The sequence below is a fragment of the Typopeltis vanoorti genome, chromosome 11, assembly GCF_054136105.1.
Source record: "Typopeltis vanoorti isolate ZY-2024b chromosome 11, IOZ_Tvanoo_1.0, whole genome shotgun sequence".
Taxonomy (NCBI): domain Eukaryota; kingdom Metazoa; phylum Arthropoda; class Arachnida; order Uropygi; family Thelyphonidae; genus Typopeltis; species Typopeltis vanoorti.
In genome coordinates this window covers 85,064,697-85,091,457 of record NC_143559.1, presented here as the reverse complement: position 1 = coordinate 85,091,457, position 26,761 = coordinate 85,064,697, and the positions used below count along the sequence as shown (strand labels likewise).

Sequence of the window (26,761 nt, the reverse complement as noted above, 5' to 3'; positions counted from 1 at the left end):
AATGAAATTTACGATTTTTATGAGTGGTGTAAACACATGTTCAAAATTAAAGTGTTTTGCAACAAGATGTTCTCGATGCAAAATACAATGAATTGGAATGAAATCGAGAATGCTTTCATCTTTTTTTAAAGTCCAATTAATCCTACATTCTTACCCACCATTACTGCTGCTCCATCAGTAGCCACACTTACTAATTTATTTTTTGGAACATTTTTAAGGACAATATCAAAAGCTTCCTTAATATCAATGCCACGAGTATTATTATTACCTTTTTATTAATATAAGAAGTACGAAATTCAGTAATGTATCGTTTTAAATTTTCTGACAAGGTAATACAAATTTCATCAAGCCACTCAAAAACATTGACCAATCGAGCAGCAAAATACAGCTTATTAGGGATGGTAAACAAACATCGATGATTTGTAGAGAAAAATATTGATTTTTTTTTCCTTTTTATGGCTTTGCCTCAAGTTTTTTAAATTATTATCATCATTCAGAAAAACTTTATTAGGTGATTGCCCTATGTCTGCTAGAAAAATTATAAATATTTTTTATTTGTTAGTTGAGCTGCAATAAAACTTAAGAAGAGACACATGCGGCTCGCAAGCCGCAGTTTGGCCACCGTGGACATAGTCATTTGACCAGTTGCACTTTATGGAGCAGAGTACTGGCCTGTGACAAAACAGCATGAACAGGCACTACATGTCATAGAGATGCAGATGCTCCAATGGCCACTGGGATACACATGACTAGACCACATTACAAATGACATCCAGAAAACGAGGAAAGCACGCCTATGATGGTAAGGGCATGTGGCCATGGCTGACAAGAAATCTGTCGCAGGACTGGCCCTTACACTTAGCCCAGATGGCCGACATCCCGAAAAAACGATCGACAGACAGCCTAAAAGAAGGCATGGGGAGTATTGGTGTTCACCCTACTGATGCTGCAAACCAAATGAAATGGAGGGCCAAATGCAAAACAGCAGACCCTGCACCAAGCGGGACATAATGCAAGGAAGAGGATGATTCATTCAGAACACAAGGTTTAGATAAAGAGAAGAAAACAGTAATCAGACTATAGAAAGGAGGAAGTAAAATTCATGGAGCTCATTCCATATGGCACTATTGTGATGCCAAAGGATATGAAACTGAGATTGGCTGGATGAAGGACATTCCATTTTAAAGGGAATTTGGACAAGGTTAAGGTTATTGTTTGAGTTACTAAGAGGATAGCTTGATCGGTACATACCAATTTTCTGGAGCAGATGGTATGGACAAAATTACAAAACGGCACCTGAAATTTCTGTGACTACCTGGCTAGTTCACTGGGCTGTCACAGATGCTGCTGTGTGTATGGTACGTGTTCACTTAATTATTTCCATCTGCATTTGATGATGATCCCTTGATTTTGAGTCATGCTTAGCTTATTTTGCTTACATTTATCCCTAAAGAGAGCTTCTAAGCAAGGTCCAGTTTCATGGTAGTTGTTGCAGTGTCATTGTAAGTTGTGGCTGCCTTGACATTTGATAATTCTCCTGATGAAAATGTTTGCAATAGCTGAATAGCATTTAATGTAATTTAATGAGGTTGTTCACAAGTTGCTTGAGTATATACATTAAACAACTTTTCTTCAAGATGTTCTGTTCCTCTTAGAACATCAAAGATCTATGATGAATCAGTTAGCTATGAAACTGACAGCAATCTGGGGGTCCCCTTAACTAGGACTTTTGTGATTAGCTCTACAATCCTAGTAAAACTAAATTTTTCCACTTTGGGAGTAGTTTGTAACATTCTTTGCAAGTGCAATGATTAATGAATCTGTTTTCATTTATATTGACTGTACTGATAAATCTGTAGCATTTCTGCTCGTATCGATGTATGTGTTTCATTAAATCGTTTAATTCATATTTAATTTACATTTAATATTCAAGTTTCTAGTAGTCCATGGTGTTTTAGAGACATGGAAAGAAATCTAATTAATTTCTTAATTAATTTCTTTTGCGGTAATGTCTTAAAGTAGCGTTAGTAGTGATGAGTTATTTATGTTTATGTTGCATGAACTTTAGGTTTCAGTCATTTACAGTTCAATTAAAGTGCTGTGCTTGCAGTTTTCTTGAATGTTGTAATGTAGTTGCTCTAAGATGTGTGATATTTAATACTACTGTGGTGCAGAGGAAGAAGGTGTTGAAATTTTAAAGTAATTAAATGTATTGCCTATATACATTTCATCGTAATATGTGTCTAGTAGTTCGAGCTCGTCTTAGTTCCCAATGCTTCTTACTTATTTACTTAAACATCTTTTGTCAATGCTGTAGAATGACTTCCATTGTTCTGATATAACGAAGTGGATTGGAATGATGCAAGTAATCAATTGTTATTTTTTAAACATTTTTGTTTAGACCTTCTATTCATTATCTGTTTCTTTGCTGGAAAACACGAAGTAAGGGATCATCCATGAGAATGATTTTCAGAAAGCGATGTGTCGTGATTTTCCAGCAGAAGGAAACGGGGAATTTCTAAGAAAATATGAATACACGCTTTTTTTTGGCTCTTCAAAGAAATTTGCTTCGTTAAAAAGGTGCAACTTATGTCGACAGATGAGTTGGAAGATAAGCCATAATTGTGCAACTTTTTTTGTTTTAAAGAGGAGACAAGAATGATACTTAATAATTTAGTAGTAGTATGCCAGAGTCATTCTTGCATACTTAAAATAATTAGATTTAAAATATCTTTTAAAATTTGCTACCCAAGACATCCTAAAAAGAAGAATTGTGTCACCTCTGAGACTGGCTCCGTAAAGGTTTTAGAAAGTAAATCATCTTCATTAGCAATGAGAAAATTAAACTGGGAAAACAAAGTCTGTTTGGACCTCTGATGAAAAAAACACTAATTGCCAGTGATGATGATGTGTTTCCTGATTGGCTTAAATATATTTCAACTGTTCGCATTATAGATTCTAAAAAATGCATTAATTCATGTTATGATTCTAGCAAAAGAATACACGATACAATAATAAATTTAGTTTAATCCTTTATCCAAGTGTAAGCAAACAAAGTTTACGCCTGAAAATATCTTCAGGACTGAGGTAAGGTGGTACATCCCTTGGCAACTTGGAGAAAAGGTGGACCAAACACTCATCACTCCTTGTCTCAGTATCTCCCATAATGCAAAGCACATCTCCTTGTGGACATGTATACTGCTATGCATTAAGGGAAGGGCCACTACCCAGACCAGTTTTGACCTTTATTGAGGTCTGGTCAGTGGGAGGCAGACCCAGAGTGGTGGTACTAAGGCAGAAGCAATGGAGAGGTCATATTTATCTATATGATTTGCCAACCGGTGTACCACCTTATTATTAAATTATTCTGGATTTAGAGAAAGATGTTGGAAGAGTATTTTGCACTTGGTTAGACTATAATAAATTTAGTTTAATCCTTTATCCAAGTGTAAGCAAACAAAGTTTGCACAGGTCCTCTCCATTGCTTCTGCCTTAGTATCACCACTCTGAGTCTGCCTCCCACTGATGAGACCTCAATAAAGGTCGAAACCAGTCTGGGTAGTGGCCATTTCCTTAATGCATAGCAGTATACATGTCTGCAAGGAGATGTGCTTTGCATTTAAGGAGATACTGAGACAAGGAGTAATGAGAGCTTGGTCCACCTTTGCTCTGAGTTACTAAGGGATATACCACCTTACCTCAGTCCTGAAGATATTTTCAGGCACAAACTTTGTTTGCTTAGATTTGGATAAAGGATTAAACTAAATTTATTATAGTCTAATCAAGTGCAAAATAAACTTCCAACATCTTTCTCTAAATCCAGAGTAATTTAATAATAAGGTGATACACCGGTTGGCAACTCGTATAGGTAAATATGACCTCTCCATTGCTTCTGCCTTAGTATCACCACTCTGGGTCTGCCTCTCACTGACAAGACCTCAATAAAGGTCAAAACTGGTCTGGGTAGTGGCCCCTTCCCTTAATGCATAGCAGTATACATGTCTGCAAGGAGATGTGTTTTGCATTATGGGAGATATTTAGACAAAGAGTGATGAGAGCTTAGTCCACCTTTGGTCCGAGTTGCCAAGGGATGTACCACCTTATGTGAGTCCTGAAAATATCTTTTACACTTGGATAAAGGATTAATATTTTACACTTGGATAAAGGATTAAACTAAATTTATTATAATCTAACCAAGTGCAAAATAAACTTCCAATACACGATACACAAGATGAAGAACCAGATAGTTATAAAATTTAAAATACTTCAGAATATTGTATTTTTAACAGTAAAGATATTGTGGCAATTTCAGAATTTCCACTGCTAAATACATTTCAAGAGTTTGATATGTGTAGTGATGATACAGAACCTATATCAGCAATTAAAAAGTTAAATGTCAAGAGTACAATATGCAAGACTCTTCCAGAAGAAAGAGTAGCAATACTAGAGAAATGGAAGAAGAAAATGGTAGAAGAGCTTGGTGAATAACAATTTTACAATTATCAACAAGCTCTTTTAGATAATGGTGCGTCCCTGCACAACAGAATTGTAGAACTTCTGAAAGGAATTCCAGTTGAACAGATTTGTATTAAACAGGTGAATGCAGGACATTGGAAAAGTTTAAACCCACTTCTTCTAAATATCTCTGATATTAGACTAATTGAATCTTCTGTTGTTCAAGAAGCCTAACATCAGAGATATTAAGAAGTTTATACTTGATGTATAAAGGTATTGTGGATTGTGTTAGGGAATAATCAGGAATAATCTACTACTTATAGATTGGAAAACCTCGAAAAAGCCAAAACCATCCCTTTCTAGTACATATGATAGCCCATTACAAATTGCAGCTTATATGGGAGCTCTTAATTTTGATCCACATAAATTTGTGATTGAGAATGCAATTATAGTCATTGCTTATGAGGATGGAAAACCAGGGCATGTACATTATATGTCTAAAGAAGAATGTAAAAGATATTGGAAAGAGTGGTTACAGCTATTACTGCTTTATTGGGACAATAATGCCAGCCTGGTTGGCCCGAGTGGTTAGTGTATCCGCTCTCCAGCCAAAAGGCTGCAGGTTTGAATCCCGATATGGGCACAGATGTTTTTGATAGTTAGTGAAAATTCTAGTGGTGTAGATGATGATGGTTCATTGTAGTTGGTGGATTCCTCCCTCGATGAGTCCTTGGACTCCCTGGAGGTGTCACATAATAATAATAATCTTCTTCTTCTTCTGCAGCTTTTCCCACTTAAGTAGGGTCGCTGTTTGTGGTGAGTCTCCTCCACAACCTCCTGTCTTGGGCTGTAGCCACATCCAAGTTCTTCATCCTTAAGTCCTCCTCCATCATCTCCCTCCATCTCTTCTTTGGCTGTCCACGCTTCCTCTTCCCCTGCACATCCATCTGCATGACCTTTCTTCCCATATACTCTTCTTCCCTCCTCCTCACATGACCAAACCATTTCAACCTTGCCTCCTATATCTTTCCTCCTAAGTTCGTAACTTTCACCGTTCCCCTTACATAATCATTTCTCAGACGATCCTTTCTGGTCACACTGCACATCCACCTATCTCCGCTACCTCCATCCTGCTGATGTTATTTTTCCTCAGGGCCACAGTTTCCATAGCATACATCATAGCTGGTCTCACTACTGTCCTGTAGATTTTGCCTTTAAGATTAATCGGTACCCTCTTATCACATAGCACTCCAGCCATCTCTCTCCAGTTCCTTCATCCTGCTTGTATCCTGCATCCCACTTCCTTCTCAACCTCACCATCCTCTTTCATTGTTGAACCTAAGTATCTAAAGTCACTGACCTTCCTGATGACTTTTCCTTCCAGCTCTGTCTCCTGGCTGCCATCCACTTTGCAACACGTATACTCTGTCTTACCTCTGCTCTGTCTCATACCTCTCTCTTCCAGTACTTTCCTCCAACTTTCCAGTTTAGCTGCCACTTCTTCTCTTGATTCTGCATATAACATAGTCCAAGGTGCATCTTCTCTCACCTCCTCCATCACAATATTAAACAGGAACGGACTTAATGCTGACCCTTGATGCAAGCCAACTGTCACTGGAAAACTTTCTGTCTCTCCCAGGCAGGTTCGAACTCTTGTCTTCACATTTCTGTACATCTCCTGCACCAACCTGACATATTTCTCCGGTACCTTCTTCTCCCTCAAACACCTCCAGACTTCTTGCCTTGGCACTCTATCATAAACTTTCTCCAGATCAATAAAAACCAGATATAGCTCCCATTGCTTCTCTCGAAACTTTTCCATCATCTGTCGTAACCCAAAGATAGCATCTGTCATGAAGCCAAATTGCTCCTTTGCAGTCTCCACCTCCTTCCTCAGTCTTCCATCAAGAATCCTCTGTAGGATTTTCATTGTGTGGGACATCAACTTTATTCCTCTGTTATTTTTAGTCTTGGGCATCTCCTTTACTCTTGTAGATGGGGACAAGAGTACTTTCCCTCCATTCCACAGGTATATTTTCCTGTTGACAAACTTTTATTAACAGGTCCCACAGCATCTCAATTCCCTCTCCCCCTAGTGATTTCCATGCCTCCACTGGGATCCTGTCAGGGCCTACTGATTTTCCATTCTTCATCCTCTTTACGGCCTCCTTCACTTCCACTCTATTAATGTTCTGCACCATCCCCTCATTAGGCTCCCCATCGTCTCTGTGAGTCCTTGCATTTTCTTCATTCAAAAGCCCTTTAAAGTATATTCCCCATCTGTTTCTTATATCCACATCCTTCCTTAATACCCTTTCCAATACCCTTAATACCCTTTATTCCAATTATACAAATGTATAATTGGAATAAAGTTATATATTGTCACTTTATTAGATATAAATTTAAAAACGAACAAGATACATGAAAAAAGAAATAATATTAGTGTTTGTCTTTTCTTAGACTGAATTTGTCTAGCAGATTGTTCAAGATGCAATGAAAGAATGTAGTGATAACATTCATAAATACCTTAATCTTTATTAATGTTATTCCTAAATTCTTTCATTAGAAATAAATTTATTCTATTGCATATAAATTTTAAGCAAAAATTAAAAAATAATGTTTGTCTTTTTTACTGTAGACTGAATTCATCCGTCAGATTGTCCAAGATGCCATGGAAGAATTTAGTGATAACATTCATAAAGACCTACTCAATCTCCATGTCCAAATTCTGAGACAGTTTCATGATCAGATGGTTAGTAATGAAAATGTAGACTTTATCTTATTTTCTCTAAATTTTTTTTTCCCCCTGTTTGTGGACCAACTTAATCTGGAAACATATTTGTTTTCTTTATCCATTTTCTGGTGTCAAACAGACAATCAGTAACATATTTATTTGCTATGTCTATAGGTGTGCATGTTTGTTTGTTCATTTTTAGGCCAGTTTTCAGTTATAGAAGAAAAATTCAATTGTTTCCAAGAGACAGATGCTGCTTTCACTGTCTAAGAACCAGCCAACATAGTACTATATGAAAGAAAAAACAAAAACACAAAGTTAGTCTGATTACATTTGTCTGAGCTGGACTCTTTCCATGTCAAGGTACACATTGTGAGCACATTGTGTCAATGAATCATAATATTGACTTTTTTATGTTTATTTTAATTTAAAAAAAATTATTTGTACTAGTGATATGAAAATATCACTGTTTATTATAAAAAGCAAATAGAGAATCCAAAATAACATGGGTGTAAATGATGCTGATCCAGGTTTCTTTTTTTTTTTCTTTTCTCATAGATGATTCATTTCATCTATGTGAAATTTTGCTGTAACTTTTTCTTCTGTGTTAGTAGAATTTTATTCTCTATAACATGTCCTACAGCCTTTGGAATTTATTTGGCTTCAACAAAGCCCTTTGAAATGCTCTGGTGTGAATCCCATCTAAGGAGTAAAGAACTTTTATCAGGGCTTTTCAATTGTTGGTGAGTTAAGCTAGCCTCATACAGAGGTGGCAAGGTTATCCTGAATGTAAGATGAAAAACTTAGAACTTGGATTTTTCATTCCACAAACCAGCCAGGAGAACATAAACAATTTATTCACAGGAATATATGTCTATAATAATAATCTTATCCTGAAATTATGGTTGTGGAAGCCCATCTGGGCATGCAGGCCTATAAAGGGACAAAACGTCAAAATTATATATTGCAATATCTCTGCTCTGAATGGGTGGAATTTAATAAAATTTGTAAAGTGGAGGATTTAGGATGTAACCAAGATGTTGATATGATTCAGTTGAGGTTTTATTCATTTTTATAAGCAAATCAATTCATATTAATAATTCTGGGATTGATTAAGAGTTAGACAACTGGTAAGAGTCTTCCTCCACATTGCTTGTAATGAATGTAGAGAACCAATCAAGATTTCTGATCCAGTCACATGGGACATAATTGATTACATTCATCAAATTACGTTCACACTGGCCTAAGCTGCATGCAAGTATGATGATGACATGCAACCATGAGCCATGCTGCCTTTGGGAGGGTAGCCCAGATAAACAAGGCTACCATTGTTTTTGTCAAGGAACCAGGCAAACAATGAAAAATCATTGTTCATGTGCCTCAAACTTCATCAAATTGACTGTAGGTATTGCACTGTCAGAATAATTACAAAAATAGTATTTTGCCATAATTGATAAAAAGTAAAACAGGTGGTATAACTTTAAATAATAACTGCAAAATATCACCATAGTGATCAGTAAAAGGAGGAAATAGCTATAGTATTCAGCAATAAACATTGAAGATAAACTTCTTCAATAACAAGCAATTTCAGATAGTGATGTGTACATGTTTCAAAATGGGAAATTGGATACTAAGGTTATTAATATTAAAGGCTATACAGTCAACTCTCACTATAGCAAATTTGTAGGGACCACAAGAATAGTCTGTTTATAGTGAGACTTTTCTTTTTGTTTCTCCATATGAATTTATGCACATTTATTTTGGAATGCGGTGTTAGTAATGACTAGTCTTTGTTCTGTAATTTGCTCTTTTTTTTTTCCAAATTTTCCCAAAACATTTCTGTATGTCTGGTTAGGACGTTTTTGGTACTCTGCTATAGTGGTGTTTGCTACAATGAGAGCAGACTGTAGTAAAGAAGCAGATAAATATATCATATATACTCCTGATTACTTTACTCTTGAATATTTTCTACCACTGTTCTGTCATGTCTTGTTTCATTCAGCAGTCTTTCAAAGTAACTACTCCTGACATCTAAAACAGCTTTAGCTCAAGTTTAATTTTCATGTTGCCTTTATCATCTCTAATTCCTTTTACAGTAATATTTCCTCCACTTCTAAGCTTTTCAAAGTTTCCAGAACATTTTGTCACTTGATGTTTATCTTCTGTATTCTTACCAGTCTTTCCATGACTTGTTCAGCTACTGTTATACATTGTTTTGCTTTGCTTCCTTAATTAATTTTTTAATATATTTTCTCAGGGTGTATGCCGAGTTATTTGCTACACACTTTCTGTATACTTTCTTTCTTTCCCAAGAAACTTCTTTTTTGCATCCTTGGAAGAATCAAGAAATTAAAAAGACAGGATTGTCTCTTTGACTTTACCATATGCCTCTCTGGTTTGGCTGGTTGCCTCTCTCATGCCTCTTTGATTCTTGTTTACAGATTCTTTCATTTTTTTCTTGAATAATACTTCATCATCAAATTCCTGCCATGTACCCTCAAGGGGGTGTACAGGATATGATAGTACTACATGAAAAAAATTACATCATTATTAATTTCCTATCTACAATTTTCCTCTAAATCAGTCTGTTACTTGTCAAGACTCCAACATTATCAGATCTTATATTTCTATCGTCTAAGGCACTTTGTACCGTATCAATCCACCTATATCTTGGTCTTCCTCTGGGTCATTTTGCTGCCAACCTGGCAGAGAACACTTGTTTTGCTAATCTTTCCTTGCCCATTCTGTTTAAGTGACCATACCACCTGAAATTAGCTCTGCTAACGCATTCATGAATGCTGACAATGTCAAGTTCTTTCCTAATATCCTCGTTTTTAATATGATATTGCCATTGATGCCATCTGTTCACGCCTATAATCTTTCTCAGGACTCTCATATCTGTGGTCTCTAGTCTTTGGTCTAGTGTTTTACTTCTGACCCAGCTCTCAGATCCATAAGTTAAAACTGGTTTGAACACTGTCTTGTATACAGCTAATTTAGTGTTCTGACTAATTTCTCTCTTATTCCATATGAATTTATTCGATTGACTTCCCACCATACCAGCTTTGCTGATTCTGTTGTCTATTTCTATATTTAATTTACCATCTTCAGTAAAAATCGTGCCTAAATAGCTGAAATGTTTTACTTGTTCCACAGGTTCTCCATTCACAACACAGTTGACATTTTCAATGATTCTGCATATTTTCATTGTCTTTGTCATTTTATTGCTGACCTTCATACCATATCTATTACAACAGCTATTCAATTTAGTCAGAGAATCTTGCAGACTTGTAGCGGATTTATTTAGAAGTATAACATCATCTGCATAAAGCAAAGAGCTGACATTAACATCTCCAATTTTGATATCAGGTTTAATACCACATTCCTTCATAATGTGATCCATATAGATAATGAATAACAGAGGGGATAATGTACATCCTTGTCTCACACCAGATTTAACATTAAACCATCTTCCTGTACTTCCTTCAATTCTAACTGCTGACTCACAACTCAAATAAAGACTAAGTATTGCTTGATATAATGCCCCGATGACACCTTATAACTGCAGTGTATTGAATAGCTTCTCTCTTTGCACCTTGTCATATGCCTTTTCCAGATCGACCCTTCTTAAATACAGATCTTTGTTATATTCCCATGATTTCTCGACTATTTGTCGTAAAGTGAAGATCTGATCCTGACAGCCTCTATTTGGCCTAAATCTAGCTTGTTCTTCACCAAGCTTTTCTTCCACAATTCTTCTCAACTGATTCTCAAGTATACTTGCATAGATCTTGCCAGGAACACTCAGTAGGGAAATACCTCTGTAATCCTCACATTCAGTTTGATTTCCCTTTTTATATATGGGTACCATGAGAGCGCTACTCTAATCACCAGGAATTTGTCCCTCTGTCCAGGCCTTCTGAACTATGCAGTGCATCCACTGTAAGACTTTTATACCACCATACGTCAGCATTTCTGGTCGAATATCATCTACTCCTGTTACCTTCCACATTTCAAGCCTTTGATGGCTTTTTCTACTTCAAGTATGGATATGTATTCCTGACTGTATGCCTGTTGATTCTTTTTTACCACTGTGCTAACACTGCTTGTTTCATTTAGCAGTTTTTCAAAGTAATTGCTCCATACTTGAAGGATATCTTTTTCTCCCATTTTCATGTCACCTTTATCATCTCTAACTCCTTTTACAGCACTCTTTCTTCCATTCCTAAGCTTCTTCAACAACCTCCAGAATGTTTTGCCACCTTCTTGATATTTATTTTCTATATTCTTGCCAAAGTCCTCCCATGACTTTTCTTTAGCTAGTTTTACACAGTGTTTAGCATTCTTGCATTTGTCTCTATATTCTCTAAGAGCACAAGCTTACTTAATTGACAGGAACTTTTGATATGCTTTCTTCTTTTCCTTCACTGCCTCTTTAACTTCCTGTGTCCACCAGGGAGTTCTGATTTTTTTATCCTTACAGACAACCTCACCACATGCCTCTCTGGCAGAATCAATCAGAGTTTTCTTCAAGTCTTGCCACTGAATCTCCAAGGTTTGGTTCCTGTTCTCAAACTCTTTCATTTTTTCTTCAATAATCTTTGTGTATTTTAGTGTACAGTTCACATCTGAGAGCTGCTCAACTTTTATTCGCTTTAAAACTTTCTTACATGTTATTCTTTTCAATATGAAATTCAATTTTATCTTGCTCAAGACTAAATAGTGATCACTTTCAATTTCAAATCCTCTGTACACTCTGGTGTCCTGCACCAGGGAGAAAACATCACTATCAACAATAACATAGTCAATGAGACTTTTCTTATTCCTAGCCTCTTCTCTACATGTGAATTTGTGCACATTTTTATGTTGGAACATGGTGTTAGTAATAACCAGTCCATGTCCTGAGCAGAAATCCAACAGATATTTGCCATTATTATTAGCTTTGATCTTTTCTCCAAATTTTCAGAAAATATTTTTGTATGGCTCACAATCATTTCCTACTCTGCTATTTAGATCCCCAACTAGGACCAACTTTTCATTTTTCATTGTGTCAGTGGCTTTTTCTAAAGGCTCAAAAAATTCCTCCACTTCTACCTTAGTACCCTTCTTTGGGACCATAGGCACAAATAAGTCTCATTGTCCAGTTCCTCATTCTCATATTTGCCCACATTACTCTACTTGAGACTGACTGGCATTCAAGAAGATTAGCCTCGTATTTTGTGTTAAATACTATGGCTACTCCTTCTTTTCCTTGATTGTCATTGCCTGAATATAACATTTTGTATTTATTGCTCAGAAAGATATCACCAGTTTTTGTCTTTTTTGTTTCAGTCAACCCTATTATGTCGATTTGGTACTTATCTAATTCCTCAGCTAGCTCCATTTCTTTGCCATTCAGGCTTCTTACGTTGATAGTACCGATCTTTAACTCTGGTGATGTTGAGTTGGGGTTTGTTTTCAGATTTGTTCCAGTAGCTGACTTTTCGCTGTTCGCCCTGGTTCCCTGGCGAAAACAACGGGGGCCTTGTTTAACCGTGCGACGCCCCAGCCATCATGAAATTTTGTCATGATGTACCATCATTTTTTATTTTGGTTTAACCAATAAGAATACAATTTGGTCGGCTAAATCTCAAATTGCCAGCCCATGCTCGTTCGTTCAGTATCCAGGTAGATACCCAACAGGGTGCACCACAAGAAGGTGAGGATTGGACATTAGGTCAGAAGCCCCTGGTCGGTTCTCAGCATTCCTTTAAAGGCTATGTGGAGGTTTCCTCTCAGTTATACAGCTTTGACCTTAAGCACCCTCATAATGAATAATACTTGTATATTTGAATCTGACTGATAGCTATGGACTTTGATTCTTTTTAAAACTTTCTTACACATTTTTTATTTTAGTATGATATGCAGTTTTATCCTAATGGTCACTTTCCATTTCAAATGTCCTTTGTACTCTTGTGTTCTGAGCCAGCATATAAATATTGCTATCAACAACAACATAGACTTTTCTCTCCATATGAATTTGTGCACATCTTTGTTTTGGAACATGGTATTAGTAATGACTAGTCTTTGTTCTTTTCTCCAAAACATTTCTGTATGTCTGGTATTCATTTCTTACTCTGTTGTTAGATCATTAACAAGGACTAATCTTTCCTTTTTCTTTATGTCAGTTCTTTTCTGGTGACTTAGAGAATTCCTCCATTTCTTTCTTAGTTGAAACTTCTGTGGATCTATAGGGAAAAATATGTTTTATTGTTCAATTCCTCAGTTTGATGCTTGCACACATTACTTGATATTGTCTGCCATTCAAGAAGATTACCCTCATATGTAGTATTGAGTACTTTGCTCTATCCTTTTCCTGATCATTAATGCCTGAATATAACATCTTGTATTTGTTGTTATTTAGAAGTCCCACTTGTTTTGATATCAGCATTATTCACCTGGCACTTCTCTAATTCTTCTGCAAGTTCCACTTCTTTTTCATTGATACTTCTGATGCTGAGTTGGAATTGGATCCTATTTTCACTGTTCACTGTGGTTTCCCGATGAAAACATTGGGTGTGTGTGTGGGGGGGGGGGAGAGATCTTGTTTAAGGCATAATATTCCATCATGCTGTATATCAATTTTGTTTTGGTTTAAGTCAGTATGAATAAAGTTTGTTTGTTTAAATCCCACATTAGTATGAAATGATAGGGTGAGAAGTCCCAGTCAATTCTCATTCCTTAAAAGGCTGTATTGAGGTCTTCTCCTGGTGATCTAACATTGATCCATAAATGACCCTATCTGTTGACTCAAATATACAAATATTATTTGAGAAAAAAGAAACAGTTTGAAAATAAGAATTAAACTTTAGAAACCTATGGCAAAACAGTAGAATACGCTGATCCCTTGCTTTTCACAATCTCTCACTCTGCAGTTGGAATTATTCACAGAACACCTGTCACCCATGGGGGGGGGGGTCTGCTTGGGATCTGACTTGCATATGTCATGCAAGAAAATTGACTGAAGCCATGAAAAATTCCAGGAAAATTCCTTTTGTTGGCCAAGAAATACAAGAAATTATTAACATGGTTAATTGTATTGAAGGGGAGGGATTGTCTGACATACCTGGGGAAGTAGAAGAGCTGTTATAAAAACTTAATTATGGGGTAACACAAGAGGATCTTAATTAGCTTATACAAAGTTAAACTGATATAGAAGATAAAGAAAAGGAAGAGAAAACAAATGTGAACCAGTGGATGCTAGGGTCTTTTGTGGATCTATTTAAAGACTTTAGAAATTTAAACCACAAAATCCGTGAATTGGAACAGGCATTTGCACCATAAACCATGCTGTACAACAAAATGAAGCAAAAAGAAAAAAAAAAAGAAGCAGCTCCTTATACATATTTTTTTTTGTAAAAAAAGATTAATATTTTTCCTTTATGCTAACTAATAAGATATGTGTGTTCATGTATGTAGGATTAAAAGAAAATTTTTCTTCAGTTTTAATTTAAATATATTGACAAATTTAATAATGATTTTATTGATTTCTCTTGTTTTTATTTCATTGCCATTTATAAGAAGAAAAATATTCCTTAAAAAAAAGGTATGGAAGAAATGAGCTATTGAACTTCTATTGAATATACAAATGGATGTACATTTATTTTTTAAAAAATGTTTTTTCTGAGAAGTGGAGTAATTAAGGAAAAGACATCAATTATTTGCAGATTTTTGCTATTCATAGTAAGTCTTGGAACGTATCCCCAATGAATATCAAGGAAACACTGTACATTGATTGGTTCTGACATGAGTGCATGCATTGCAATGTTTGCAAGGATAGCAAAAACAAAACTTTATGATGACTCAAGAAGTTAAAGAAGCAATCCTGGAAAAGAAAGTGTCATATTGAAAGTCCTGGGCAATATTTTATTTCTTTTACATGGAAAGACTTTGGTAAGGATATAGCAGATAAATGTCAAAATGTCTTTTGGCCATTGTTTTTCAATAGTTTAGTAATGGAAGAAAAAAAATCTGGGACATAAAAACTAAAGAATATTCTGGATGTCCCAGAGTGAATTATTTGAAAAATCTTTTAATTATATAAACAATACTGAAACAGAGGTGGGAAATATTCTGCACTTGATACTTGGGATCGAAGAAGGCATCAGTAACCGGAAATGTTCAAGTATAGATATGTAAAGCTTTAAGTGGCTCAACTGCATAACTCAGAAGGTCGAATTCTAAATAACTGAGTAGAATTATCATATTGCTCATATATAAAGTGTGTATGGGGGGGGGGGAATTCCCTACTAAGCATTCAGATAAGATTTATACAAATATGCTTAATATGGGGGGGGGGGACTGGTAAACAACAAACCAAATGCCATTCTGGTTGGCTAAGTGAGTAGCATGCCTACTCTACAACCAACAAACTGCTGGTTCGAATCCTGCCTTCTGGTGCAGATGTTGTGATTGATTGTGGGAGGTAAATTTCATTGCTTAGTGTGAGAGACCACCACCTCACTTATTGGAAGCATGAAGTAACTTGAAAAAGTTCTATGTTTGATCTCTAGAGCAGGGTTTCCAGACTGTTAAAAATAAATTTAAAATATAAAAAAAAATATATATATAAAATTGATACAAATAGAAAAAAAACCTTAGCCCATCCACATTACAAAATGCACTATAGGTTTTCAAATAACCTTTCATGGGTGGGAGCAACAGAAAAAAATAAATAAATAAAAAGCTAAATCTTAGAAATTGTCATAACCAGACCAACAGTTGAGAAATTGTGAGAAAATAACATGGATCTATATTTAAGTTTTGTAGATCTGGGAAAAGCATATGTTTCTTGAAAATACAAAGAAAAATGTACCTGAAATTATTTATTTCATATAAAATTTTCACTCACATTCAAAGGTATCCTCAGTATAATTAAAAATGGAATAAAGACACAAACAAAATGAAAGTTGCTTGTGTCTTTTTTTCATTTTAAAATTATACTGAGAATATATTATGTAAGTTTATAAAGTACCCTGTTCCTGTAAGCTGGCATACTTTGGACAGACAGGCAGATCAGCATCCATCTGCTTAGAGGAACACAAGTCATATATCTGCAACCACGACTATGGTCGGTTAGGTCTGGCTGACCATGTCTTGGATACAACCCACAGGATCTCTTGGGAAAAAAACCACCATGCTTCACCACAGTAAATTCAAAAAAGAGAGACTATTTTTAGAATCTGCAGCAGCTCTCAGAAATCAACCAAATTTAAATAAATATGGTTGCATTAAACTTCCTAAGATTTGGGAAACATTAATCATCAGAGATCCCACCTTACATTCCAGGCCATCTACTACTGCCCATAGAGGGCACTCCACATAGATAGGACTTTAGAGTCACCCCACGTAGTTGGCTTAGTACTGTGTGGTATTTGTGTATATGTTACATTAGTTTTTTGTAATCCCTGAAGATGTCTCAGTGACTGAGATGAAATATAGGAAGTATTAATTCTGTTTTAATCCTTTCTGAGTGCTGTATACAATCCATTAAGCCTCCAACATGATGTCCTCAACACACGGGCCATACACATCTTCTGCATCTTTTAATTTAGCTAATTTCTGTATTATTATTATTCTTCTTGATGTTCCCATCTAGTGTAAGTCTCCAGGACTAACTAAATTGAATAACAGTAACAGATTTGGCATGAAAATAGGCAGGAATGTAGAAAACTTCAGTTGCATACTAGAACAAGTACGATATTTCAGCTAGAGTGGCAAATTAAATTTGAAAATGGACAACACAACAAGTAAAGCTGGTAATATGGTGGGAAGCTAGCTGAACAAATTTATATGAAATAACAGAAATTAGCCAAAGCTAGCAGTATACAAAACAGCATTTGAACCAAGTTATGGATTTGAGAGTTGGGTTAGAAATAAATCACTTGATTAAAGATTTGAGACCACAAATATGAAAGTTCTGAGAACGAATAAAGAACTAAACAGATAACATCAACATAATCATATTAAAAATAGAGATATTAGAAAGGAATTGACATTGTTAGCCAAGAATGTGTGAGCAGGGGTTAATTGAAGATGGTATTGTCACTTAAACAGAATGGGAAAGAAAATGTTAGCAGAGCTTAATAGGTAATGGAGCTACCCCATATCTCCAACTAGATGCTAGGCTAAAAAGAGTAATTTAAAAGACTTACCCAGTTGTATATTTTAGAAGGGAATGGTGACAAAATGTTTGTCGACAAACTTAGCCGAGACCATGCAGTAAGAGAATAGTGTTGATAACAGTGTATAAATAAGACCAGTAAACAAGGAAAATGATGAATCAAATGGACTATAGATTTTGAAAGGAAAAATTTTGAAAACTAAATGTTTTAAAAACAAAAATTCAAGACAAAAGGAGCAAAAAATAATGAAATATATTCAGAACCAGCAGTAAGATGGTAGTGCTGGTGTAAGAATTGTCATCAGATGGTAAACAGTGCAAAAATTGACTGTGAGTTGTTGCATGGTTAAAATTATGTATTAAGAGGAGTTGGATTAGTTTAAGAGTAACGGGGAGTTTGGGTGATTGGAAAGCAATTTATTTTGTTTGATTACCATCATCATCAAATTATTAACATCTACCCTCAAGGGGGGGGGGTATACAGAATATGATAGTACTACATGAAACATCTCCACTAACTTCCTATCTACAATTTTCCTCCAAATCAATCTGTTACTTGTCAAGACTCCAAACGTTATCAGATGTTATTTTTCTCTCTCTTCTAAGGCACTTTTTACTGTATCAATCCACCTATATCTTGGTCTTCCTCTGGGTCTTTTTCCTGCCAACCTGGCAGAGAACACTTATTTTGCTAATCTTTCCTCTCCCATTTGTTTAAGTGACCATAATACCTGAGATTAGCTTTGCTAATGCATTCCTGGATGCTAAAATTGCCATTGATGGCATCTGTATAACCCCCTAATCTTTTCAGGACTTTCATAATCTGTCTCTAGGCTTTAGTCAAGTGTTTTGTTTCTAACCCAGCTCTCAGATCCATAAGTTAAAATTGACTTAAATTCTGTGTTGTATATAGGATTACCAAGAGGATGAAATTATAAATGAAAGATGTCAAGAAATTATATTCTTTGTTTCATCCTTTATCCAAGTGTAAGCAAACAAAGTTTGCACATGAAGTAACTTCACAACTGGAAACTCGTATATAAAAGCTAATGACTTCACATCAATTGCCTTAGTATCCTATAATGCACATCCTTATGGATATGTATAATGCAATGCATTATGGGAAGGGCCAATACTCAGACCAGCTTCACCCTTTATTGAGGTCTCATCAGTGGGAGCCAGAACCCAGAAGTGATACCAAGGTTGAAGTAATGCAGAAGTCATATTTCCATATACAAGTAGTCAAAAGGTCTCACACCTTATTACTAAAATATTCTGGATTAAAGATAGATGAAAGTTTTTTCACTTTGTTATGCTATAAATTAAAGATGCCAAGAAATCTTGGTTTCATCCTTTATCCAAGTTTAAGTAAACAAAGTTTGTGCATGAAATAACTTCACGACTAGGCTACTAGGATGAAATTAAATAGGATCTTTTTGTATTTATAGCATTGTGATTGGTTCTTATTATTAGAGAATTGGAACTGTGTAATTTAGTTTAATTATCTTGGGAATCGGTGATGGCAACTTTATCAGTCCAGAGAAAGATCTAAGTGAATTGATTCAGTCAGGAAGTGTCTTAGAAGACCAAAATGTTAGATACAACAGTCAGTGTTGGAATACTAATATTAATTTGGAGAAAAATTATTGATAGGAGATTAGAAATATGTGTAGTACTGTCATAGTATCCTGTACATCTCTTGAGAGTACATATAAGGAAATTGATGATGATTTCCCATTTTTGGTATAATTTTGGTGATGATATAGATTAATAAATATTCATCGACACATCAGGTGTTCTGTGAAAAAAAAGAACAATACAGTGGTATTTCTTGTAGAAAGGCTTATACGTTGGCAACACATGACTATTAAATTATTTAAGGAATTCACAACATATACTGGAATATTAATTAAAAGAAACTTTAATAAATACTTCCTATATTTCGGCAACATCACATTGGCATCTTGATGGGACCATACAAATATCACATGTGCATGCAGGCACTACAAAAAGCAAATGAGGCAGAAGATAAGAAACTATTGTTGTTCCTAAAGTCCTAATGGTGCCCCCCTAGTGGGCTATATTGGGTTGTCTTGGCCGTTTGGATGATGTTCTCATGATTTAAGTCTCCCAAATTTGGAGCAGTCTCATGCACCCAAATTTGTTAAGGTTTGGAACGTTTTTTAGAGATGAGGCAGATTCTATGAATAATCTTTTGTACTTAAACTTGCTGCGGTGTATTACTTTGGCTTTCTTCCAACGTATTCTGTGGCGTGTATCCAGAGCATGGTCTGCAAGACCAGAGTGGCTGTATTGGTGAAACTGGATGTAGTCTTTGTGTTCCAAAATCCCGATAATCGCTGTCCTGTCTGTTTGGCCAAAGTAGGACAGTTTACAGCTTTACAGCTGCAAGGGACCTGGTATACCCTAGGTAGGTCTAGGGGAAGTGGTTGGTCTTTGGTGGAGTGGATAAGGGATGCCAATTTTTTATATGGTTTGTAACAAGAAGTCAAGTCATATATTTTAAGGATTTGGGTTATTTTTTCAGAGGTTTCCCCAGATATAGGGAATGGTGATAGATTTAGTGTAATTTTTATTGGGGAGGGTGGTTGTGGTTTACTGGTTTTAATTTGGGGGGGGGGGGGTGTAGCCATTGGCTAAGAAAGTTTTAGGGATGTGGTTTAATTCTGTGGTTAGGGGGCATTGTCATCTGAACAGATTAATTTTGCCCTGTTATATAGTGTTTTAATAATCCCATATTATTCTGGAGGGGGAAATACTGGTGAATGTATCTGCCTGTATGGATGGGTTTTCTATAAACAGATAAAACCAAGGATCCATCAGGCTGGCACATGATTAGAGTATCTAGGAAAGGGAGGCTTTCCTCTTGTTGTTTTCCTCTTTTTCCAAGGTGAACAGGATTCTGGGGCGTTGGTTGTTTAAGTGTGTTGAGAAGGAGTGGAGTGTGTCTGAGCCATGTAGCCAAATAGTGAACACATCATCCACGTAGCGAAGCCAAACTGTGGGTTTTTGTGGGCTTTCTCTTCAAAAGTCTCCATAAAGAAGTTGGCCAAGGGTGGGGAGAGAGAGTGGTGAATCCATGGCTCTCCCCTCTACAGTGATATCTCGCTAATCCGAACCTCTTTAGTCCGCACCCTCCAATAATCCGAACTGTAGTTTGAAAGAAAAAAAAAGTTTTATTTATTACGTATTATTATTACAGTATGGTATTTTTTTCATACTGTCGATTGTACGGTTATACTGTGGGCCTATTTTAATTTATTTTGTGTCCACGTTTGCTTCTTTTTATACTGCACAATTGCTGCTTAGGAAGCCGTTGAACCTGAAACAATTCGAGCGTCATGGAAAAAACTGTGGCCTTCTAGAATTTACCAAGATAACTACGGTGAGACACAAAAAGAGGAAATTCAAAATGTGCATAATTTGGTTAAATATATAAATCCAGATGTTGAAATTTCACAAACAGTTGTTACGGAATGGATTACAGGTAGAACCGAAAGTGAATTCAAAATCAAATTAGATGCTGATGATAAAGAACTCGAAGAAAAAAAAGTAAAACACGAAGAGGCAGTTAACAGTTTTAATATGTGTATAGAATAGGCTAAGCAGAATGATACGCCATTCCATAAAATTTTATTGCTTAATGCAGCTCCAAGAAGAAGCATTTGAAAAAAGTTTAGCTTCCAAGAAGCAAAAGAAAATCAGTGACCTTTTTACTACTTTTTACTTTTTTTTCCTTTTTACTTTAGAAATAAAAAACAAAACTTTTTTTTGTGTTGTGTACAAGAAAGTGATATTTTTTACGAAAATTAAGTTATGTACTGAACTATGCAATTTTATTAAATCAGAATCCTCAACAATACAGGTACATACAAACTAATTTTTTTTACTAAAACAAACTTGTGTACTGTATTAGTTTTAAAGTTTTACATTACAGTACAGTAGCTTTTTTCTGTTAGTTACTTCATTTATTTACAGAATTAAATTGACGTATCATTAGAATCTGATTATAATCAGATTAGATTATATTATAATCTAATCTGAATGAGCACGGTTTTTATTAGTTCGGATTAGCGAGATACCACTGTACTGTTTTGGACTTTCTCATACATCTCTTCTGGCAGATTATCAAGCTTTGCATCTTACTGGAGATGTCATGTGGATTTCAATCCGTCTAAGTTTGAAATTTGGTGTCATTAAAACTTTTGGATATCGACCCCATGCTCAAATGGTCTTTTACTATTCAAATAATAAACACCATTAACAAAATATTAGATGTATGCCTAAACAAACAAACCCTGTTATGTTTTCAAAAAGGTATTTTTGAAAAAATTGCTGATATCCTAAAAATATTCAGTTTTTTTCACTTCCTTCGTGGTTTATAAAATTCCTTGTTCATGTAATCATAATTTCTGTGGACAAACTGGTTGATGAAGGGAGATGTGAAGAACATATGGATTGCATCCATTTTCAGAAACATAGAATGCCACAATTAGGTGACTATTGGATTAGCTACTGATGACATTAATATATGGCACTTCCTTTAAACATGCAAAACTGTTCAAAGAATATTATCAGGCCTTTCTACACCTACCTAACCTTAATGAGAATGATTGTATGTCAATGTCTTATGTTTCAGAGATAGATAGATATCTGAAAAATGAATTTCTTTTTATTCCATTTGTAAATTCACTCACTTATTCATTTATCTATTCATTCACTTATTCACTTTAAAAATGCCAATATGAACCTTTTCATTTTTTAAAATCTATTTTATCTATAAATATAAGAGCAACAAGGATGCTTAGAAGTGAAAAGAATGTATGATGTAGAAATGCAGTGGCAAAGAAAGCTTTAAGAAAGATAAGATATTTACTCTCCTTCAACATACATGTGGAACTATGAAAAAGATTCATAAAAGCATATGTTTGTTGGATGGAAAAGGTAATCAATAGAAAGTACTTGGAATAAAGATGAATAAACAGGGGACATAAATGTCATTAGGATTTCTAAATAACAAATTTTTGATGCATTCAAAATGTGACAGATGTAGGACTAAGATATCAGCATGGGTCATTGTTATAAGATATAACATATTTTGCATCATAGCCTAATTCATCAATATGTAGATTTCTTATGCATGCTGCCCAGAGTTGATTTTACATCAGGTCTTGGTTTTTATTACACTAGATGGAGCATTGTATCATCTCACTAGTCTCTTTAAATTGTGTACAGGGTGTTTCAAAAGAGGGGGATATACAACTTTGAATGACAATAGAAGGTAAATAGCGATAGATGAACAATTTTTATTACAATGCAAATGTAGTATAACACTTGAAGTTTCAACATAGACAATTAAAGTTCTATATGACTGCCTCCAGTAATTCTGCAGACCTCCCATCTGTAATCAATTTCCTGCCACACACACCAGAGCATATCATGTAACTTCAGCAGTGGTGGCAGTAATCCTGGAACACAGTTCATCTGAATTGGCTGGTAGTGGTGGTATAAACACTTGATATTTTGCAAAACCCCACAAGAAAAAAATCTAATGGTGTAAGGTCGGGGGAATGCTGTCACCATGCTACAGGCACCCCCCCTACCAATCCATCTGCCTGGAAAATGGGTATTGAGGTATGATCTTACATCTGTCAGGTAGTGAGGAAGTGCTCCATCTTGTTGGAAAGTCGTGGTCATTGTCATAATTGTGGTTAGTATCTGGACATTCTACAAGGTCACCGATTTGAAAAAAAAAAAAAAAAAAAAGGGTCCATACACTTTCTTCTTGCTTATGGCGCAAAAAAAAGTTAGCCTTTGGGGTACTGCGAACATGTTCTACAATGGTGTGTGTGTGTGTGTGGATTTTCACTTTCCCAAATTCTGCAGTTGCGAGTGTTTACTTGTCCACTTACTTGAAAAGTGCACTTGTCACTGAAAACAATTGTGTTCAAAAAAGTATTCATTTTACTCTGTCCTACTTATAATTTCTCTACAGAAATCCTGCCATATCTTCTTATTGTCTTTCTTCAAATATTTGTAGAGCCTTAAATGTAGATGGTGTCGTAAAACACACATACAGTCACATGGAATTCCAATTTGACAAGATGCCCATCTGGTTTACTTTCCAGGGCTTCTCTGGAAACTTTCCCAAACTTCTTCCACAACAGCTTCTTCACTGTATTGCATCCAGAAATTCCTCTGAACTTGTGTTGCAGACTTTGTTTTCTCAAACTAAAACACACAACATGCATGCTCACTCTGTACCATCAAGTTGCCATTTTCGAATGGTGTGACGTATCACGCCATCTATGACACTTACTCAGCTTTTGTACATCTCCTGAGTTATTCTTTGTTCTCCTGCAAAGTTGTATACACCATTTTGAAACACCCTGTATTAAATTCTATGTATGATTTTTTTTTTTTTTAATTTGTATTTGTGATTGCTATTTTTGTTGGTAATGTGAAAGGCCAATCCAGATTATATGCTCATTTTTTTCTCCACATCTCTGACATGTTCTTTTAGATGGATTTCTCCAGAATTTCCCTCTGCCCACAATTGCAATAGATTTTGTAAACTCTTATCTTTTTATATGTTGATGTGGTTGTTTTGGCAATCTACATCATGGAGTTTTTTTGTAGAGTCAACTTTTAAGTTATGTTCTTGTAGGTGTTTTGCTATTTTGTCTGTGATATTCTTGATATCAGGTAAAGAAACCATACCATTATAGTCATCTGGTTGTTGTGTTGGAGCTACCATTAACATCTTTAATGTAAGTTATTTTTCTTGTTTCTTTTATTATCATCACTTCATAATGTAACAACTCTCTCTTTTAGTGTTTTCTAGTATCCAAAAGTATGGAGACAATATGCTTGTATTAAATTTTGTTTTAATTGGAAAACTAGTTAATAAAGCATATCATATATGAAATTGTTGGTATTTAACAGTCTTTGAATGATTCTGCCCATTTATAAAGGAGAAAACCTTGATTGAAAGTATAAATCAATAATACTAAGAAATTATATTCTTGGTTTAATCCTTTATCCAAGTGTATGCAAACAAGTTTGTGCCTGAACTATTTCAGGACTAAGGCAACTCGCATAAAGATGCCAATGAATTCACATCACCTTGCCTTAGTATCCCATAATGCAAAGCACATCTCCTTGTAGATGTATACTGCTATGCATTATGGGAAGGGTCACTACCCAGAAAGGTTTTGACCTTTATTGAGGCTTCATCAGTGGGAGACAGACCCAGAGGTGATAATACCAAGGTTGAAGTAATGCAGAAGTCATCTTTCCATATACAAGTAGCACAAAGGTGTCAAAAGTTGCCCAGTCCTGAAAATACTTCAGGCATAAACTTTGTTTGCTTACAAAGTTTTGTAAGCAAACAAAGGGGAACTTTTTGACACTTTTGTGCTGCTTATATATGGAAATATGACTTTAAAGACATTAGTTCAACCTTGGTTGAAGTAATAAAGTAGTAAAACTAAAAGATATCAGCCCAAAGCTGTTCTTGGTGTCAGTGTAGAGAAAGAATTCAGATTCAAATCCTTCCTGGTTTATTACTAAACCTAAGCTATGAGGCAGCTGTTTAAAAAGCACTTTTATATACAGTTTGGCTTACAAATAACAAAGATCTAGATTACAGTCTTATTTCAGAATTGGTTTTCCATTAGTATCATCTTAGGGCACACTCTAATTCAGACTTGAGTGATTTGCCAGAAAATATAGTTCACTCTTGTCACCAAGTCTTTGTCATTAATCCAGGCAATAACTCAATAACTTCCAATCTTAATAGTTATTACTCCTCGTAGTTGTTGATTGAAAAGATAAGCACATAATAAACAGCTGATAAAGAAGCAGTTATTCAATGAGATGTGCTTATCTTTTCAATCAACAACTATGATCTGATAACACTTGAAGAGTTTAAGAATAGTAGTACTTTATTACAAAGGCATTTTTATATATGGAAGCCCAGGGAAATGACTTATAGATTGCGCATTTGTTATACAAAACAAGTGGTTGAGTCTTTGGGGATTTTCCATGAGCCTCAGTCATTGTTGCAGTAACCATCAATCTCAAATTTGTCATACATAAATATTTAGGCCAGTTTTTTTTTTTTTTTTTTCTCCTATATTTTTCATAATGAATAAATTCTGTTACTATTATTTACTTACATAGCTTTTAGTTGAAATTTAAGATTTTGAACATGTGAAATTGGGGTGCCACAATCTGTATTAGATATTTCATTGATGTATAATGGCAAATAATACTTCGATTTCTGTTAAATTTCATTTTGTTATATCTCTGGGAACCTAACTTTAATGCAGAAATCGGATTTTTGCATATAACTCAAAATCCCCTATTTTGCATTGTAATGATCATTGTTATTCAAAATATAATTACTGGAATTGATTTAATTAAAATTAAGCAGGGTTTTCATGTAGTAAAAATAATTTTTCTGTAATAATCGTGTGTGTGTATTTATTTACTATATTGAAATATTTTACTGAATTTGTCGTGATTTAATTTTACAGACAGAAATCAGGAACATGCTGCAGCAGCATTCCATTAATGATGAACTGATAGCAGAAATTGAAAGATTAAAAGAAGAAAATCGTCAGTTGAAAGCTACATTTTGATAGAATGCATCATTAAATAATATGCCTTCACAAAGTGCCTCAGTTTTGTACATATCAGAATTCAACACTAATAGTGTTCTGAATATTTAGATATTTGGTCTCTGTGAGGCTTTTGACTTGTTACATATACCTGTGCCTTATCATGTTTTTTAAGTTTAATTTAAATATGTCATTAAATTTAAATTATTATTTATGGGCAAGATATTACTCTTTTAATTGTTTTAAGGAAACCAGTTTAACAACTCTAAATAAACTTACTGCATCATATATATATTTACCCTCGTAAAATACTAGGAGCATTGAGTTTTTAGTCTAATCATTCAAAATAAGTAATAACTATATAATTAGATTATAATTACAAGAAATATTTATAATTTAACTGGATACTGTAGATTTTTTGCAATTCCCACTTCCACAATTTGGGCTTTTTATTTATTAGCATTGGTGCTTTGTATAGACTGATAAATTACACAGATGCACAAGCTTATGTCTTGTGCCATGTACCAACAGACGATCTTTTAGAAATTACTAAGACTTAAATGACAACATTATAAATAATAATAAGTGCCAGTTTCTTAACAGTAACAGATAGCTCTCTAACCAGAAGGTTTATATATATATATATACAGGGTGTTCGGGATAAATTTGACAGTTTCGTAAGGAAAAAGAAAATCTTCTTTGTATCTATTAAATTTAATGAATTGACAAAAAAACATTACAGGCAGAGTTAATTACAATACTATC

At 34.9% G+C, this 26,761-nt stretch overlaps 1 protein-coding gene across 1 annotated transcript in view; it reads left to right on the top strand.

The window, feature by feature from the left end:
• Positions 1-26,142, top strand: part of LOC150101817 (protein NEDD1-like) — a 193,866-nt gene extending 167,724 nt beyond the window's left edge. The window contains exons 11-12 of the mRNA XM_090399912.1: positions 7,094-7,207; positions 25,913-26,142. Coding sequence (XP_090256038.1) covers positions 7,094-7,207; positions 25,913-26,017 — 219 coding nt within the window. The 3' untranslated portion in view covers positions 26,018-26,142. The remainder of the gene's footprint in view (positions 1-7,093; positions 7,208-25,912) is intronic.
• Positions 26,143-26,761: the final 619 nt, after the last annotated feature.